This window comes from Oncorhynchus clarkii, chromosome 14 (assembly GCF_045791955.1).
Source record: "Oncorhynchus clarkii lewisi isolate Uvic-CL-2024 chromosome 14, UVic_Ocla_1.0, whole genome shotgun sequence".
In the NCBI taxonomy this organism is placed as follows: Eukaryota; Metazoa; Chordata; class Actinopteri; order Salmoniformes; family Salmonidae; genus Oncorhynchus; species Oncorhynchus clarkii.
In genome coordinates, this window is record NC_092160.1 from 26198559 (window position 1) to 26217449 (window position 18891).

The 18891-nt window shown below is 46.0% G+C and overlaps 2 protein-coding genes across 2 annotated transcripts; one reads left to right on the forward strand and one right to left on the reverse strand.

Annotated features, from left to right (window-relative positions):
* Positions 1-1920: 1920 nt before the first annotated feature.
* Positions 1921-8179, forward strand: LOC139366047 (transforming growth factor, beta 5). The gene is made up of 7 exons (XM_071103132.1): positions 1921-3135; positions 4100-4263; positions 5137-5269; positions 5475-5585; positions 5806-5983; positions 6267-6420; positions 7691-8179. Exons 1-7 carry the CDS (start codon positions 2742-2744, stop codon positions 7847-7849), a joined length of 1293 nt encoding a protein of 430 aa, XP_070959233.1. The 5' UTR covers positions 1921-2741; the 3' UTR covers positions 7850-8179.
* A 3815-nt stretch (positions 8180-11994) lies between these two features.
* LOC139365857 (potassium channel, subfamily K, member 4a) lies at positions 11995-17328 on the reverse strand. Its single transcript, XM_071102919.1, has 6 exons — positions 17053-17328; positions 14485-14602; positions 14119-14279; positions 13542-13728; positions 13177-13313; positions 11995-12957 (listed from the first exon to the last, which is right to left on the reverse strand). Exons 1-6 carry the CDS (start codon positions 17239-17241, stop codon positions 11995-11997), a joined length of 1755 nt encoding a protein of 584 aa, XP_070959020.1. The 5' UTR covers positions 17242-17328.
* Positions 17329-18891: the final 1563 nt, after the last annotated feature.

Sequence of the window (18891 nt, forward strand, 5' to 3'; positions counted from 1 at the left end):
TGAATCACACTTCACCATCTGGCAGTCCAATGGACGAATCTGGGTGTGGCAGATGTGCGGAGAACGCTACCTGCCCGAATGCATAGTGCCAACTGTAAAGTTTGGTGGAGGAGTAATAATGGTCTGGGGCTGTTGTTCATGGTTCTGGCGCGGCCCCTTAGTTCCAGAGAGGGAAAATCGTAACGCTACAGCTTACAATGACATTCTAGATGATTCTGTGCTTCTAATCGCCCAACATCAGCACCCAATCTCACTAATGCTCTTGTGGCTGAATGGAAGCAAGTCCACGCAGCAATATTCCACCATCTAGTGGAAAGCCTTCCCAGAAGAGTGCTGCTCTAACAGCCTCCAAACAGGGGACCAACTCCATATTAATGCCCACAATTTTGGAATTAGATGTTCGACAAGCAGGTGTCCACATAGTTTTGGTCATGTACTGTATATTAGAGTGAGCTATGTCAAGTATCCAGTATATAAATACAAATGTGGTGTGTATAAACACTGTAACTAAAAATATTAGAATGAGCGATGTCGGGATACAGTATTTAAATACACAGTGTGAAACGGGAGTGACCAGTGGTTCAATGTCTCTACAACATGGGACAGCAGCGTTTGTGTGTGCGAGGGAGAGAGAGAGAGAGAGAGAACCATATCCTTGAGTTTGTTGTCGCAGGCAGGAGAACTGCTAGGGGATAGATGACGTGGCGAGTCATGACTATATTTGGACTGAGGAAAAGCGAAAAAGCTCCAGCCAGGGATAAGTTGTTTTAGAGGAAGTATTTTTATACCCACACATTGCAATTCTACAACTAACCACTAGGCCCCTTTGATCCATTAACCCCAGGTCAGACAGAAACACTGGCTGTTGCCAAACATCCCTAGATCCACGTAGGCAAAATTTGCTCTGAGCAGCCATGGGGGTGCACCGTCTGAGGCTCTGGGGCACAGCATGTTGAAACAAGAATGTGTTTGTTCCCAAACTTCCCCTGTAGTGTTATCATTTTTAGAAACCTTGCAAGGAGAGAAAAAAGCCTGCCACAAGCCTTTGGGCTGCTTGCGTCTCTTACTCTCTTTCTCTTTGTAGTACCTATCCCTTCTACTTACTGCAATTACAGCCTTTGAGCCGAAACTATAATAACAGTATAATGGGATGGGGAGAGAGCTGCAATAAAAGCCTCCTTTGACAGATTAACAGTCCCGGGCTTCTGAACTGTAATTAACAATGAGACTGGAAAGAAGAGTAAGAGAGAGGGAAGGAAGGAGGGAGAGAGAGAGAGAAAGAGACAGGGTGGGACTGAATAACTGGGCTACTCATTTATTATAACTGAAAATTAAAAGATTGAAATAAATACTAGATATGGACAAGTGGCCTACATTTATGTAGGACACACTTAGGAGACATGTCACAGTTATGGAAATAACTAGAGGGAAGACAAATGAGAACATGATCAGTCAAATATGACAAGCCAAGGAATTAGCAAACTCCATCTATAACTTTTTTGCTTTGCAATGGAGACTGGGTAACACGGACAAATCATGGACAGATTTTAGGCCTGGCTACTTATCAAGTGGTGGTTTTGACAAGACAGGTTTCAACAAGATACTTACCTGAGGATAGAAGGGAGGCCTGTGCAAACCCTTTTTGTGGTGTGGAGATTTTCCAAAAATATATCGTGTGTGTGTGTGTGTGTGTGTGTGTGTGTGTGTGTGTGTGTGTGTGTGTGTGTGTGTGTGTGTGTGTGTGTGTGTGTGTGTGTGTGTGTGTGTGTGTGTGTGTGTGTGTGTGTGTGTGTGTGTGTGTGTGTGTGTACTCTGAATTGATGAGAGGGAGATACCTACATAATGACACATACCCATCACCCACTGTGTCTCTCTGTCTCTCGTTCTGTCTGTTGCTTTGTCTGTCTGTCTCTCTCTTTCACACACACCTTGCATTGCACACTGAAGTTACTGTCCCACAGCTCTGGATTATTTATTTTTTCTTGCCAAGAAATGAAAGAGTGGCATCAGACCTTTTTGCTGTAGTGGATCGTTTTTCCCCCTCTGATATCCACCTCAGAAGAATCAAGAGGATTAGATGTTTCTTCATTTTCTAAGGATGGGACTGTACCAACGCTTACCCTAAGCTCTATAATGTATTTGAACTTTTCTGGAGAGTTTTATTTTTCTTCCATGGAGGATTTAATCATATTCTAACTTGTATGTAGTGTGAAAGAATTTGACGAGCCAACCATGCTCATTGGTTTACATCTCAACATTTTCTCAAAATGTTTGTAAATTCATAGCCCATGACTATAATTTATTTAACCAGTGAAGTCACCCTTATAGCGGGAATCTATAGCATTCAGTTCCGATAATAAAAAATACAAATAATAGTGATTTTTTTTCTTTCATTTGCTCAGAGGCTGTCAGAGAAGAACATGAACAAACATACACTTTCCAAATTATTTGATAGAACTTTGCAATGTAAGACATGGGCTGAACTCTTAAATTTACATTACATGTTTGTCATTTAGCACTCTTAAATTGTAATTGTATTTATTTTTCACTATTATTTGGCAGATTGTTTTCGGGTTTTTTACGTGTTAGAAGTTTTTCAAACGTAAATTCTCTGTTAATAAAGTTTACACTCTGGGAGTTGCTAAAACATTCGCCAGTGCGCATTGGATTCCACACAGGTCCTCAGTGCGCATTGGACTACACCGGACAGACACAGACTGAAAGATTCCTGAAGATTTCATATGGAGCCGAGTGAGTCCGTTCACCAATCTGACCACCGGACTATGTGGCTGACCCACCTCGCCTTGCTGCTGCTCCGGCTGGCGGTGTCCGCGGAGGGGCTCTCCACCTGCCAGTCATTCAGCCTGGATGATCAGAAGTCCAAGCGCATCGAGGCCGTTCGCGGTCAGATCCTCAGCAAGCTCCGCTACCGGAGCCCACCGGAGCCCCCCGCACCGAGCCCACAGCCCGAGACTGTGCCCGCTGAGGTGATGCTGCTCTACAACAGCACTCGGGAGCTGCTGAAGGAGCGTGCGCGCCAGGCCGAGTCCGCGTGCGACCGGGAGAGCAGCGAGGAGGATTATTATGCAAAAGAGGTTCAGCGCATAGACATGTTTCCGCAGCGCACAGACATCAGTGAGTGGCGCTTTCCACAATTATAATTTCAATATATGTCGCAAATCAATCGTGGTCCCTTTTTATGTAAGTGATTTATATATAAAAAATAAAAAAAAACGTTGTACAGCACTATAACGCATATGCGTAATGATTTCCAACCACCAATCTGATTACAATTTTTTTTTTTTTTTACAGATACTTTTGAAAAACTACGTGATTACTTATTGGATTACTTTTACATTCAGAAAGGATGTTCGCGGAAAAAAATACATGATGACATATTTTTGTTTTATCAATGACATTCAATTCAGCACTGAAAAAATGCGTTCCACCTGAGTGTCTGACCACAGGTCAGAGACCACCATGATGACACACCAAACGCTTTTGATGGATCCTTTTTGTCTTCTTCTAATGCCTCTTAACGGGAAAGTAATCCAAAAGTAACAAAGTAATCCGATTGTGTTACTGAGTTAGGGTAATCCAAAAATTACGTTGCTAATTACAATTTTGGACAGGTTGTAACTGTAACCGATTACGTTTAGAAAGTACCCAACTCAACCCTTCCTACCACCCTTGCCAAGTTGTCAACCATTTGTCAGATACCTCGATGATTTAGGATATGTGTGTGAGACGCTCGGATAGGCTATACAATATTTAGCATACACTGTAGATTCAAATCAAACTTTATTTGTCACATGCACCGAATACAAGTGTAGACCTTACCGTGAAACACTTACTTACAAGCCCTTAACCAACAGTGCAGTTCAAGAAGAGTTTACCAAATATTTACCAAATAAACTAAAGTAAAAAAAGAATAACAAGTACCAATAAAATAACAATAAGGAGGCTATAACACAGGGGGTACTGGTAGTCGAGGTAATTTGTGCATACAGGTTGAGGTGAAGATTGCATATTTATGAATGAATTGATGTCCAGGTATTCGTATTTCTAATAAGTCCTATATCTCTTACCACTCCCATAGATGCAGTGAACCCTCCAGTCCCCAGCCCATATTACAGAGTGGTGGGATTCGATGTGAGTGGTGTGGACAGGAACTCCAGCACCCTGGTCAAAGCTGAGTTCAGAATCTACAGAGCACCCAACCCCCAGGCCCGCACCTCAGAGCAGAGAGTAGAGATCTATCAGGTACTGACAACATTACACCATCACTTACCTGCACCAGGTAGACCCATCACAATACCATATACCCACTCCAGGTGTCACAATAGCATATGCCCGCTCCAGGTGTCACAATACCATATACCCACTCCAGGTATCACAATACCATATACCCACTCCAGGTGTCACAATACCATATACCCACTCCAGGTGTCACAATACCATATACCCACTCCAGGTGTCACAATACCATATACCCACTCCAGGTGTCACAATACCATATACCCACTCCAGGTGTCACAATACCATATACCCACTCCAGGTGTCACAATACCATATACCCACTCCAGGTGTCACAATACCATATACCCACTCCAGGTGTCACAATATCATAGAACTGCAATACAGTGGAGTCTGAAATGATTGACACCCTTCATAAAAATGAGCAATAACGATTGTATAAAATTAATAATACAGAGCTATATTGTATGCAAAAATGTTTTGGGAAATTATATTATTTTATAATAATACTATTGCTCAGAGAAAGAGATTTTGTTTAACAAGTAATCATTTGTTTCTCTCAGAAAGGTAGAGGTTGAAATCATTGACACCGCTCAAATTCTTATAAATAAAGTAGTCAAAAGTTTAGTATTTGATCCCTTATTCCTAGTTTGTGACTCTACAAACGTGTTGGATACATTTGCAGTTCAGTTTGGTTGTGTTTCAGATTATTTTGTGCCCAATAGAAATGAATGGTAAATAATGTAGTGTCATTTTGGAGTCACTTTCATTGTAAATGCTCCCTTGTGCCAGCTGTGGACTGATGTTCAAGAGCATATCTACAGAGGGTTACACGCTATCCTCTGGTTCGCTTTGTTTCTCCCTCTATGTCTCTGTCAGGTGATAAAGCCAGAAGAGCCAACAGGCCCCTCGCAGAGATACATCGATTCCAGAACTGTTCGCCCACGGACCAAGGGGGCGTGGCTCTCTGTGGATGTCACTGACACTGTGAAGGACTGGCTGGCTCATAAGGGTACGTTGACAAGCATATCACATGGCTCTATACCCCTTTATCTACTTAACAACATTCAAGGTGTCACGTAAAATGTTACTTGACACCTTGAATGTTGTTAAGTTAGTGGTTATTGCACACATATTTAGAGGTATATATCTGTTTTCACCTCTCACCATCTCTCTACCTGTACTTTATCCTCTCATCCTCCATATCACTCTTTCAGAGAGGAACCTGGGTTTGAAGCTGGGTGTTCACTGTCCATGCTGCACCTTCGTTCCCTCCACCAACAGCATTGTGTTCAATAAGAGTGAGGAGCTGGAGACACGCTTCGCAGGTCTGCTTGTTGTAGAACTTGTTTATGTTAAGTAATATAGACACATAACACATGGCTCTTTTTTAATGATTGAGCTTCTCAATTCACTTACACACAGCATTCTGGCTGACAAATGTTCCCATTACAGTATGTCTCCATGAGATCACTCCACACCAACCCTTTCTCTCGCTCCTCCTTCACCCCTCTCCCTCATTTTCCTCTTCCTCCTCCTCTTCCCAAGGTCTGGATGATGAGCTGCTTCAGCAGCAGGTGCGGAAGCCGGGGGCTAAGGGCCAGGTAGAGTTTAGTACCAAGACCCCCCACCTCATCCTCACCCTGCTGCCCAGTGACAGGGTAGACAACCCGGGCAAAAAGACCCGCAAGAGGAGGGCTGCTGCAGACACCACCACCTGCTCCAGGTAGGGGAAACACTGATCCAGAAGCCAAAAACCTACATTGTTATCTACAACCATAGAATATACTTATCAGAGCTATCTCTTTATATTGGTCTTTGATCTACAGAACCACTGCATATTTGTTCATAGCCACATTATTGATGATCGTTGTATTGTTGTTATGAATCTATTGGAGGCTTATAGGGAGTCTGCTAGGCTTGCAGTCCTGAAACTTATTAAGTAGGATATATTCTGTGTGGATCAGAATGAAAGAGTGTTTTCTGTCCGTCTCTCCTACCTGTTGTAGGAATTCAGGCGCGGGATGCTGTCTGCGATCTCTCTACATCGACTTCCGCCGAGACCTGAACTGGAAGTGGATCCACGAGCCGAAGGGCTACAAGGCCAATTTCTGCTCTGGCAGCTGCCCATACCTCTGGAGCGCTGACAACCACTACAACATGGTTAGTTAACCCCCAACCACTTCAACATGGTTAGTTAACCCCCAACCACTACAACATGGTTAGTTAACCCCCAACCACTACAACATGGTTAGTTAACCCCCAACCACTACAACATGGTTAGTTAACCCCCAACCACTACAACATGGTTAGTTAACCCCCAACCACCACAACATGGTTAGTTAACCCCCAACCACCACAACATGGTTAGTTAACCCCCAACCACCACAACATGGTTAGTTAACCCCCAACCACCACAACATGGTTAGTTAACCCCCAACCACCACAACATGGTTAGTTAACCCCCAACCACCACAACATGGTTAGTTAACCCCCAACCACCACAACATGGTTAGTTAACCCCCAACCACTACAGTGGCATAAATGTTCTATCACCTCAGTCACAGTCAGGTCTTATGGCTGAAATGTCCTGTCATCTCAGCACCCTGCACAGTCCGTTGGTTACACATCCCAGTGCTCCTAAATAACCATATTGTTCAACACAGTAGTAAGGTTAGATGGAAGTACTTAAAGGGTTAGTGCGCCCAAATTGACAAAATGACCAATTAGTTTCCTTCCCTGTAAGCAGTCGTGGATATGTGGTGGTGTGACAGAGTTATATGATGTATTGTTTAGCTTTTGTTTTATGTGTAATATAAGGGTCTTAATGTGTTTGGACCCCAGGAAGAGTGCTGCTGCCTTGGCAACAGCTAATGGGGATCTATAATAAACCCCAGGAAGAGGAGCTGCTGCCTTGGCAACAGCTAATGGGGATCCATAATAAACCCCAGGAAGAGGAGCTGCTGCCTTGGCAGTAACTAATGGGGATCCATAATAAATACAAATACCAAATACAAATATGGACAGGTTATGAAAGCAATCAATGCTTTGGTTTAGTTTTCCTGCTACTGTTTCCACATGCTAACGTTTTAGCATTTGTGGCACAAATCCCATTCAAGTCACGCAACCATTAACATTTTTCACTCATAACGTTCAAATCATCTACAAGTGACTTTGTTGAGCTTCACAGTCAATTTTAGATACTTTCAGATGGTTTGGATATGACGTGCAAACAATTCTAATATCGGTCCCATGACTTGAATGGGATATGTGCCAGGGAAGGAAACAGTGCCAGGGAAACTAAACCAAAGCATGGATCACTTTCATACCTGTTCAATGTAAGGACACCAATGTGTCATTTTGTAATTTGGTTGAACTCTCTCTTTAAGTAGTGTTTTTGTGATATTTCATGTTCTCTCTCACACACACACAGATCCTGCCACTGTATAACAAGCTGAACCCTGAGGCGTCGGCATCTCCGTGCTGCGTACCTCAGGACCTGGAGCCTCTGACCATCGTGTACTTCATGGGCCGAACGCCCAAGGTAGAGCAGCTCTCCAACATGGTGGTCAGGTCCTGCAAGTGCCGCTGACGCAGGAGCCCAGCGGCGGGAGAGGGGGAAGGAGGAGGAAAAGAGCTTGACAAAACAACGACTATTTGTGCTCCTCAAGCAAAAAGGACAGACTGACCCTCTCTGTCTATATATTCAACCCTTCATTTCACTTACACAGTCGGAGTCTGGCACAGGCTGTTTTTTTTCAAATCTCACAAGTATGAAACTGAGAAATTGTCTTCAACTGTGGGTCTTTTCCCCACTTTCATAAAGGTCAAAAATACTGTAAATATCTTATTAATTGAAATAGCTTTATTAAACTTTATTTCACATTTTCAAAATCTGATATTAAAGTGTTTTGGTTGGAAATACAATGTGTGCTTGTTGCATAAGATTATGTGAACTCCACCAAGTAGCTTTAGGCAGAGATCTGTGTGCATTTCCTAAAGGGAGACGATTTTGATGTGAACTGTTGATGTGAGCTAGTTTTCCTTTGGGCTGAAAGAGGGAGAGAAGGAGATGGAGAGAGAAAGAGGCTGAGAGAGGATAGAAGAGAAAGAGGCTGAGAGAAGAGAAAATGACAGCACGAGAGAGGGCAGTGAGGAGAGGACAGAGAAGGAGAAAGAGCGAGAAATATGAGACGGAAAGCAAAATAAAGGATAGAGTGAGGTTGTGTGTCCAGGCAGTAGAGGCCTCTAGCCAGCTCTCTGCGGTAAGGGCTGAAATCTGCTGGCGTAAACAGGATGTGAAAGATTTCCAGAGCGACCACTCACGGAATGCCAGATTTAAACCCGTTCAGGGTTTGTGGTGAGAGGAGAGGAGGAATGAAACAGAAAGGAGGTTTTCAAAGGAGAGACATGGGCTGATAGGCCCAATTTGGAACACATCCACATTGGACGGTGGTAGCCATTTTGTAGCCTTAGCAAATTTGTAACTATTAGGTCTGGCATGGTAGGGCTTTGCACAGCTGTAACCACACTTTTCATTTATTTGTCATTTACTTCTTACTTGATTGCTGTTTGTATAAAATGTTAAGGTCATATTGATAACATTGATCCAGTCACACAAATCAAAGTTTAGCCACGTTAACCACTTTTGATAAGATGCATAAAAACTCAAAATACATCCACCCTAAGAACTCAAATTATATTTAGGCCTTCTGGTATTTCAGTGGTTTGAGAAAGAGACTGCAGTGTTCTGTATGTTTATCTCTAGGCTCTGTGTACTGCTGTGGTTGACACTGAACCTAGAGAGAAACAGAGTGGGTCTGTTCAGCTGCCAAGTCGGTCTGCTTTATGCGCCAAACACAGAAAGGTGATGAAAAATAGATAGTGCCTAGAGAGTCGGACATAGTAACCAGACTGTACCCACATTAACCCTCGCCTCCTCCCCCAGTCCCTGTGAGCCTTTCTGGGGCCCTGCCCATCCCTGTCCAGCCTCTCTGGGAAAAGGACGTGTGGCCTCTCTGTAAAGGGGAAGGAGGGGTGAGAGGACATGAGGGGGGTAGACCCCTGAGTGGCTGGCAGGCTGCAGGACGGAGGTGTGGTGAGGTCCCACCCCTCCGTCCCCGGCTGTAAACCAGCCCAGCATCTGTTAGTCCTTTCCACCTAACCACCCCTTACTATATTCAACCTGCACTTATCCCAAAGTAACACTCCTCTGGGTGTCTGAGTGAGTGTGTCTGGGTGAGTGACTTTGAGACTGTGTCTGTGTCTGTGTGTGTGTGTGTATGTGCACATACAATCTGACATTCCTTCTAGCCCCACCCACACCTCTCCCCAAGGCCTCTCTACACAGTATATCATGTTGTTATCTCATCAGTCTATCAAACATACAGTATTGTAGGTTTGTATAGGACTTTTCTTTATTTAGAAAAGCACAATTCTATTTTAAATACCAGTTTGGCACATACACATTCAGGGCAACAGAATAGCGTCAAAACAAACAAGCTATACAAGCAGAGTACTGAATATCCCACATGCGGAAGGACACTGGATATACAGGGACATGGATCTCTGACACCAGATCTAAATGGTTATTACAAAAAGTCCATCCACTTTAGTGTCTGGGGTTTGGGCTGAGCTCCAGTAGCAGACAGGACAGCAGCCTCTACACCTATGCAGAGGAGCTGTTGTACTACACTTGGTACTATTTCTTAACCCAGTGAGTCTGACTTCACTGAGCTGAGACAGTTTATATATTCTATACCTGTGCTGCTGAATACATTCATTGATTTTCATACAAATATTTCTCAATGGTGACTGTGGTCCTCAGTCAGTGAGATCTAATAAATTGTTGGCCTGGCCCACATTGATCCCCAGTAGATAAGTCCATCTGAGCTTTAAGGTCTGCTTCTCCTTTGAACAATAGTAATAAAGACCAGCCTTAGTTTCCCCCTTCATGACCTGTGTCTGTCAGTTTGTTCAGTCTCTGAGATGGGGGAGGGGTGGGGGGTTAGAGGAGGGGACTGCATGTCACGGGGTCAGTCTCTGAGATGGGGGAGGGGTGGGGGGTTAGAGGAGGGGACTGCATGTCACGGTGTCAGTCTCTGAGATGGGGGAGGGGTGGGGGGTTAGAGGAGGGGACTGCATGTCACGGGGTCAGTCTCTGAGATGGGGGAGGGGTGGTAGGGGTTAGAGGAGGGGACTGCATGTCACGGGGTCAGTCTCTGAGATGGGGGAGGGGTGGTAGGGGTTAGAGGAGGGGACTGCATGTCACGGTGTCAGTCTCTGAGATGGGGGAGGGGTGGTAGGGGTTAGAGGAGGGGACTGCATGTCACGGGGTCAGTCTCTGAGATGGGGAAGGGGTGGTAGGGGTTAGAGGAGGGGACTGCATGTCACGGTGTCAGTCTCTGAGATGGGGGAGGGGTGGTAGGGGTTAGAGAAGGGGACTGTATGTCACGGTGTCAGTCTCTGAGATGGGGGAGGGGTGGTAGGGGTTAGAGGAGGGGACTGCATGTCACGGTGTCAGTCTCTGAGATGGGGGAGGGGTGGTAGGGGTTAGAGGAGGGGACTGCATGTCACGGTGTCAGTCTCTGAGATGGGGAGGGGTGGTAGGGGTTAGAGGAGGGGACTGCATGTCACGGGGTCAGTCTCTGAGATGGGGGAGGGGTGGTAGGGGTTAGAGGAGGGGACTGCATGTCACGGTGTCAGTCTCTGAGATGGGGGAGGGGTGGTAGGGGTTAGAGGAGGGGACTGCATGTCACGGTGTCAGTCTCTGAGATGGGGAAGGGGTGGTAGGGGTTAGAGGAGGGGACTGCATGTCACGGTGTCAGTCTCTGAGATGGTGGAGGGGTGGTAGGGGTTAGAGGAGGGGACTGCATGTCACGGTGTCAGTCTCTGAGATTGGGGAGGGGTGGTAGGGGTTAGAGGAGGGGACTGCATGTCACGGGGTCAGTCTCTGAGATGGGGGAGGGGTGGTAGGGGTTAGAGGAGGGGACTGCATGTCACGGTGTCAGTCTCTGAGATGGGGGAGGGGTGGGGGGGTTAGAGGAGGGGACTGCATGTCACGGGGTCAGTCTCTGAGATGGGGGAGGGGTGGGGGGGTTAGAGGGGGGGACTGCATGTCACGGGGTCAGTCTCTGAGATGGGGGAGGGGTGGTAGGGGTTAGAGGAGGGGACTGCATGTCACGGTGTCAGTCTCTGAGATGGGGGAGGGGTGGGGGGGTTAGAGGAGGGGACTGCATGTCACGGTGTCAGTCTCTGAGATGGGGGAGGGGTGGTAGGGGTTAGAGGAGGGGACTGCATGTCACGGGGTCAGTCTCTGAGATGGGGGAGGGGTGGTAGGGGTTAGAAGAGGGGACTGCATGTCACGGTGTCAGTCTCTGAGATGGGGGAGGGGTGGTAGGGGTTAGAGGAGGAGACTGCATGTCACGGGGTCAGTCTCTGAGATGGGGAAGGGGTGGTAGGGGTTAGAGGAGGGGACTGCATGTCACGGTGTCAGTCTCTGAGATGGGGGAGGGGTGGGGGGGTTAGAGGAGGGGACTGCATGTCATGGGGTCAGTCTCTGAGATGGGGGAGGGGTGGGGGGGTTAGAGGAGGGGACTGCATGTCATGGGGTCAGTCTCTGAGATGGGGGAGGGGTGGGGTGGTTAGAGGGGGGGACTGCATGTCACGGTGTCAGTCTCTGAGATGGGAAAGAGGGGTAGGAGTCGGCGGGTTAGAGGGGGGCTGCATGTCACGGTGTCAGTCTCTGAGATGGGAAAGAGGGGGAGGAGTTGGCGGGTTAGAGGGGGGCTGCATGTCGCTGTCCCTCCTCTCCTTCAGCTGCCTCCTCATGCGGTGTATCCGGGGACAAGGACTGACACCTCCCTCAACCGTCTGGTTCCGGTCACTTAGCGTGTCCGACGACTCGTCGATGTAGGCCAAGTTCTCCCCGAAGAAATCTAGCATCTTACAGCCTGGCGGGGTGGGCAAAGGGGGCATGGGGAGCGGCATGGGGAGCGGCATGGTGGAGTTGGGTGACTTGGGGAGTTGCCGGAGAGGCACAGGGAACCGGACGTCCTCCCTGAAATATACCAGCCTGGATCCTCCATGGCGTCCCCTCTGTTCAGTACAGAGAGACCCACTGGGGTCAAAACTAGCAAAAGGCATCCTCCGCCCTGGCATACACATGTCAGAGGTGTGAGAGTCAGAGGAGGAGACAACTGATCTGGAGTCAGACTCTGGAGACTCGGACACAGAGCCCGACTCCCATGGCATCATCATTATCGCAACAGGATCAGGGTCATAGTCTAACTCCATCACGGAGCGCGCCGAAGGCATCGACAGTGACCTCGCAACCGTCCGGCCCTCTGACCTCGCATTGACCCTGCAATCTGCCCTCAAACCTACCCCTAGCCCCCTCCCTGGTCCTAACCTCACCCCTTCAGTCCTAACCTCACCCCCTCCTAACCTCACGACCTCCAGACGGGTCATGGAGCGTGTGACCCACCTATTGGGCAGATGTCCGTTCTCCTCTATGGCGCCCTGCCTGCCGCGGTGCCCCAGCGCCCCCCTGCGGACCCGTTGCCGGGTGCTGCGTCTCCAGCGGCGCCGCTGCAGCAGGAAGGGGTCATTGAGTTCCAGAGGGTTGGGGATCCGGAAGTCCATGGACATGTTCTGGATGTTCTGTGTCCAGTCTGTAGCATGGGCCCTCAACTCCTCCATCTGAGAGAGAGAAAGGGGAGGGAGAGGGAAAGAGTCAGAGAAAGAAAGAGAGAGGTGTCCCAGAGACCCAGAGAAAGACAGAGAGACAGAGTATAAATAAATATTGACAGTACAAATCCAAATTGCCTTTCAGTAAAATCTTTGTCCAGATCTTGTCATATGGACCCTTTCACCAGCCCTTCCAATCACTTGGTTTGTGTCCCACTCACTACCACTCACCTCAGCACGTGTTTTCTTGGACAGCACCCGCAGCCAGTTGCCGATCATGGTGAGTATGGAAGCAAAGTAAGCCAGGCCAAACACTATCCAGAGCCACACCAGGGGCTTAAACAGATCTCCGTCCCGCCGGTTAGCACCTACGCACAAGGACATTGACGCATTGGAATCGCATGGACTCGAAAGAGCACAAGCATGCACATACACACAAACAAAAGGGCTTAGACAGGTCCATATCCCTATGAAATATCAAGTGTATCTTTCACAGTGTGTATACTGATAGAAATGTGTAGTGTGTGTACTCTCCAGAGTCTGTACTGTCCAAAGTGTGTACAGTGTCTTTCATGTAACAAGTGTTCACTTCGTACCTGCTACATAGTCTCCGAAGCCGACCGTGGTCAGGGTGATGACCACAAAGTAGAGCGCCTCCAGAAAGGACCAGTCCTCCACTTCCTTAAACACCAGCGTTGGCACGGCGAGGAAGATCAGACAGCCAATCAGGATGGACAGAACAGCAGACATGACCCGCACATAAGTAGGACTGACCCGCCGCTTCTGAGAGAGGGGCAGAGAGAGAAGGGGACACAAAATAAGAAGGGAATGACTGAAGAATTAAAAGATGGAGAGATGAGGGAAAAAGGATGGAGAGGGTAAGATCTTCCTCAAGATAATCAAATAATGTGCCTTTTCTTTGATGAACAGAAACAATCATTTTTTGTTTTTTTTAGTACTGCAAAGTTACATTGGGAAGTATCTAATGACTGACTGAATGTTTAAGCCGGCTTCTGTTCTACTTGTATGTAACATGTTTCAAGTGCTAGAGACTCCAAGACGGCCTCTTCTGTTTACAGCACAGTGACATCACTTAAGCAGCCCCTGAGACAGGCGAGAACAATGAGATGACATCCTGTAAATGAAGCAGCCACTGAGAGAAGACAGTCTAACCAGGAAGAGTGTCTCCATCTTCCACACGGCCTTCCTCAGCCCCGTCCCCATGTGGTCCCCGACACCAGCTAGCAGGAAACCAAACATAGGGATCCCTACCAGGGCATAACACACGCAGAACAGCTGGCCCCATTTGGTCCTGGGAGACAGGTTGCCAAACCCTGCGGACAGAGGGAGACCATATATATTCACCTATATGTTAATCTATATCATTTAAAAATTATTCAATTCACCAGCATGTCTACTGAGGTTCATTGTATTTTCTGAGATTGGATCATTCATTTTCTGTCAAATTCAAAATACACATCTGGCTGACTAAGTTATTACCAAATGGTTTGCAGGAGGGAAAAATGAACAAAGACTCACCGATGGTGGTGATGATGGTACCACAGAAGAAGAAGGCGCTGGCCAGGTCCCACCTGCTAGTGAAGTTGGTGGAGCTGTGTTTGACATCCAGGCCCGCCTCCACCGCCTTCACCACACTCTGACAGTACAGAGACAGAACAGACAGACTAGGGCTACATCTGGGGTCTGTGTTCTTTTTAGGATTTTAGGTTTTAGTAAAAAAATAAATATAAAATTACCAGGAATTCAGCTAAAAATGTGTTTAATTTAGGAAATCTGTTTCGAAGTATACAGTGCCTTGCGAAAGTATTCGGCCCCCTTGAACTTTGCGACCTTTTGCCACATTTCAGGCTTCAAACATAAAGATATAAAACTGTATTTTTTTGTGAAGAATCAACAACAAGTGGGACACAATCATGAAGTGGAACGACATTTATTGGATATTTCAAACTTTTTTAACAAATCAAAAACTGAAAAATTGGGCGTGCAAAATTATTCAGCCCCTTTACTTTCAGTGCAACAAACTCTCTCCAGAAGTTCAGTGAGGATCTCTGAATGATCCAATGTTGACCTAAATGACTAATGATGATAAATACAATCCACCTGTGTGTAATCAAGTCTCCGTATAAATGCACCTGCACTGTGATAGTCTCAGAGGTCCGTTAAAAGCGCAGAGAGCAACATGAAGAACAAGGAACACACCAGGCAGGTCCGAGATACTGTTGTGAAGAAGTTTAAAGCCGGATTTGGAAACAAAAAGATTTCCCAAGCTTTAAACATCCCAAGGAGCACTGTGCAAGCGATAATATTGAAATGGAAGGAGTATCAGACCACTGCAAATCTACCAAGACCTGGCCGTCCCTCTACACTTTCAGCTCATACAAGGAGAAGACTGATCAGAGATGCAGCCAAGAGGCCCATGATCACTCTGGATGAACTGCAGAGATCTACAGCTGAGGTGGGAGACTCTGTCCATAGGACAACAATCAGTAGTATATTGCACAAATCTGGCCTTTATGGAAGAGTGGCAAGAAGAAAGCCATTTCTTAAAGATATAAAAAGTGTTGTTTAAAGTTTGCCACAAGCCACCTGGGAGACACACCAAACATGTGGAAGAAGGTGCTCTGGTCAGATGAAACCAAAATTGAACTTTTTGGCAACAATGCAAAACGTTATGTTTGGCGTAAAAGCAACACAGCTCATCACCCTGAACACACCATCCCCACTGTCAAACATGGTGGTGGCAGCATCATGGTTTGGGCCTGCTTTTCTTCAGCAGGGACAGGGAAGATGGTTAAAATTGATGGGAAGACGGATGGAGTCAAATACAGGACCATTCTGGAAGAAAACCTGATGGAGTCTGCAAAAGACCTGAGACTGGGACGGAGATTTGTCTTCCAACAAGACAATGATCCAAAACATAAAGCAAAATCTACAATGGAATGGTTCAAAAATAAACATATCCAGGTGTTAGAATGGCCAAGTCAAAGTCCAGACCTGAATCCAATCGAGAATCTGTGGAAAGAACTGAAAACTGCTGTTCACAAATGCTCTCCATCCAACCTCACTGAGCTCGAGCTGTTTTGCAAGGAGGAATGGGAAAAAATGTCAGTCTCTCGATGTGCAAAACTGATAGAGACATACCCCAAGCGACATACAGCTGTAATCGCAGCAAAAGGTGGCGCTACAAAGTATTAACTTAAGGGGGCTGAATAATTTTGCACGCCCCATTTTTCAGTTTTTGATTTGTTAAAAAAGATTGAAATATCCAATAAATGTCGTTCCACTTCATGATTGTGTCCCACTTGTTGTTGATTCTTCACAAAAAAATACAGTTTTATATCTTTATGTTTGAAGCCTGAAATGTGGCAAAAGGTCGCAAAGTTCAAGGGGGCCGAATACTTTCGCAAGGCACTGTATATAATACATTTTAAAAGGACGTGATCATGTCTCAATGTCATTTTCATTTCAAAGCCCTTTTGGTGCCTAGTTGTGATTCATTTATAAATGATTCTAATTATGTTCCGGCCCCCCGACCATCCACACTGACAAAAATCATCCCATGGCTGAATGTAGTTGCCTACCCCTGGGCTACACCTTCTCAGTGGGGGTTCTACACGGGACTTTGTTTTGGCGAGGTTCTTCTCAGATGTGTTTTAACTCGTCTGTCTGTCTGTGTATGCTTTCACTCTCTGAAGTTATTCCTGCCAAGGTGTATATTATGTGTGTTTATGTCTGCATGCTCTGGTGTGAGCGTGTCTATCTCTCTGCTCAAATGTGTGTGCTCTGGTGTGCGTGTCTATCTCTCTGCTCAAATGTGTGTGCTCTGGTGTGCGTGTCTATCTCTCTGCTCAAATGTGTGTGTTCTGGTGTGTGTGTCTATTTCTCTGCTCAAATGTGTGTGCTCTGGTGTGAGCGTGTCTATCTCTCTGCTCAAATGTGTGTGCTCTATGGTGTGTGTGTCTATTTCTCTGCTCAAATGTGTGTGCTCTGGTGTGTGTGTCTATTTCTCTGCTCAAATGTGTGTGCTCTGGTGTGTGTGTGTGTCTATTTCTCTGCTCAAATGTGTGTGCTCTGGTGTGTGTGTACCATGATGAGATCGCTGAGGTTCTGTGCGGTGACACAGGAGTGGTTTTGGAGGAAGTCACGTGTGGTACGGAGCAGCTTCTCGTGCTCCTTGCTCTCCTGGGGGCTTTCCAGGGTCCGGAACACCAGCGCCCCTATCACCAGGTATAGCATGACCCCTGCCAGCAGGGCCAGCAGGGTGGGGCACCGCATCGCCCCGAGCACACCCCCCCACCACAGGAGTCAGGTTTCGCCAGGGTCTGTTCTACGGCCTCTTCCACGATACACACGGTGGCACAGCTGCATGCGCACACACACACACACACACCATTTTTAGTTTGGTTTTACTATCCTTGTGGGAAACAGAAGTCCTCTGTTTCCCACAAGGGAAAAAAAGGCCATTTTAGGTTTAGGGGTTAGGTTTACAACTAGGGTTAAGATTAGGGTTACATTTATAGTTAGGGGTTAGGGAAAATAGGATTTTGAGTGTGTGTGTTCAATGATGATGATGATGATCTCTTTCTGGAAATATAAGATCAGGAACAACTTGATAATGGGGATTATTTGAGGAGCTATATCAAGGAAAAAACAACACAGAGCAGGGTGGTTCTCTGGTCATTTCCAGAACATGAAAGTGTGAGACAAGATATGAAGTTTATCTCCTATAGGGCTAAATCCATTTGAATTCAATACATTTTTGACATCGTCCCTTCTGATTGAAACAACACTCTCCAGACATGTCTGCCCGTGGAAGAAGTGGTCAGAAAGTGACTTTTTGGACCTGAATGGCAGAACATTCAGGAGATAAATGGTGCTCAAAGTTAACCCGTTTTGCAGAACCCGGCACACCGTGAGACATACATATCTTCCTCACTGGAAAAAATACATTTAAACACTTACAAACAGGGTTGTCAAACTACTTGATAAACTTTTTTAAAGAAATTAAATAAAAATTCAATTTAACCTTCAACATCAATTACCTAAAAATGCCTAAACTATGATTTTTTTTCATATTAGCATGTTTTAACTTAGACCCTACTTTACATTATCTGAGGTTTTTGTGTTGTGCCCACCATTGGTTGAGACACAGCATGCTCCTGGATACAGGGTGGGTGTCATTTCTATCATAGAAATCTAATTAATAGAATGGACCTAACGATTCAGACCACTGTAAATTAACTGGAACACCATTGAAATGTTTACTTCTAATTAATACCACAAAGATGGCCGCCGGTCCACCTGTGTTGAATGTCAAATTAAATGGTCATGTCCATTCCATTGTCTAGATTTCTATAATTTCAATACGTTTCCTATGGAGGATTGACAGTATAATTTAAAACAAAAGATATTCCCATTCAAGTCAACATTCTCTACCATCTTTGTGGTAGCATTTGAAAGTTGACATTTCAATTTAATTGCCATTTAAGTACAATTAACAGCCAAAACATGACAACAACCCTGTATTCAAGAGCATGTTTTGTCTCAACCGATGGCGGGCACAACACAAAAACGTCTGATGATGTAAAATAGGGTCTATGGGTGTTTTCACACGTGGTACCTTTCAGACATTCTTTGTGAATTCAGTGCGGTTCGCTTCATTTTTTTTTGCAGTGTGAACACTCCAAAAGAAACTCAGACTTCTCAAAAGAGCCTCCGAAGAGAACCCGAACTGAAACCATCTCCAGAGGGGATCTGAGTCCGGTTCCGGCAATGTGAACACACAGCTCCCCAGGTTCACTTGTCATTATTCCCGCACAGACTACTGCAACACCGTTTCCCCTGCCATAACCACTCACACTAGACTACTGCAACACCGTTTCCCCTGCCATAACCACTCACACTAGACTACTGCAACACCGTTTC

Excerpts from the sequence above, each read along its gene's own strand:
- LOC139366047 (XM_071103132.1), top strand. The coding sequence starts at position 2,742 with ATGGAGCCGAGTGAGTCCGTTCACCAATCTGACCACCGGACTATGTGG. Across the intron at positions 3,136-4,099 it reads TCCGCAGCGCACAGACATCA|ATGCAGTGAACCCTCCAGTC; the intron begins GTGAGTGGCGCT and ends CCACTCCCATAG. Across the intron at positions 6,421-7,690 it reads CTGACAACCACTACAACATG|ATCCTGCCACTGTATAACAA; the intron begins GTTAGTTAACCC and ends ACACACACACAG.
- LOC139365857 (XM_071102919.1), bottom strand. The coding sequence starts at position 17,241 with ATGCGGTGCCCCACCCTGCTGGCCCTGCTGGCAGGGGTCATGCTATAC. Across the intron at positions 14,603-17,052 it reads ACCTCAGCGATCTCATCATG|AGTGTGGTGAAGGCGGTGGA; the intron begins GTACACACACAC and ends CTGTACTGTCAG. Across the intron at positions 12,958-13,176 it reads CCAAGAAAACACGTGCTGAG|ATGGAGGAGTTGAGGGCCCA; the intron begins GTGAGTGGTAGT and ends TCTCTCTCTCAG.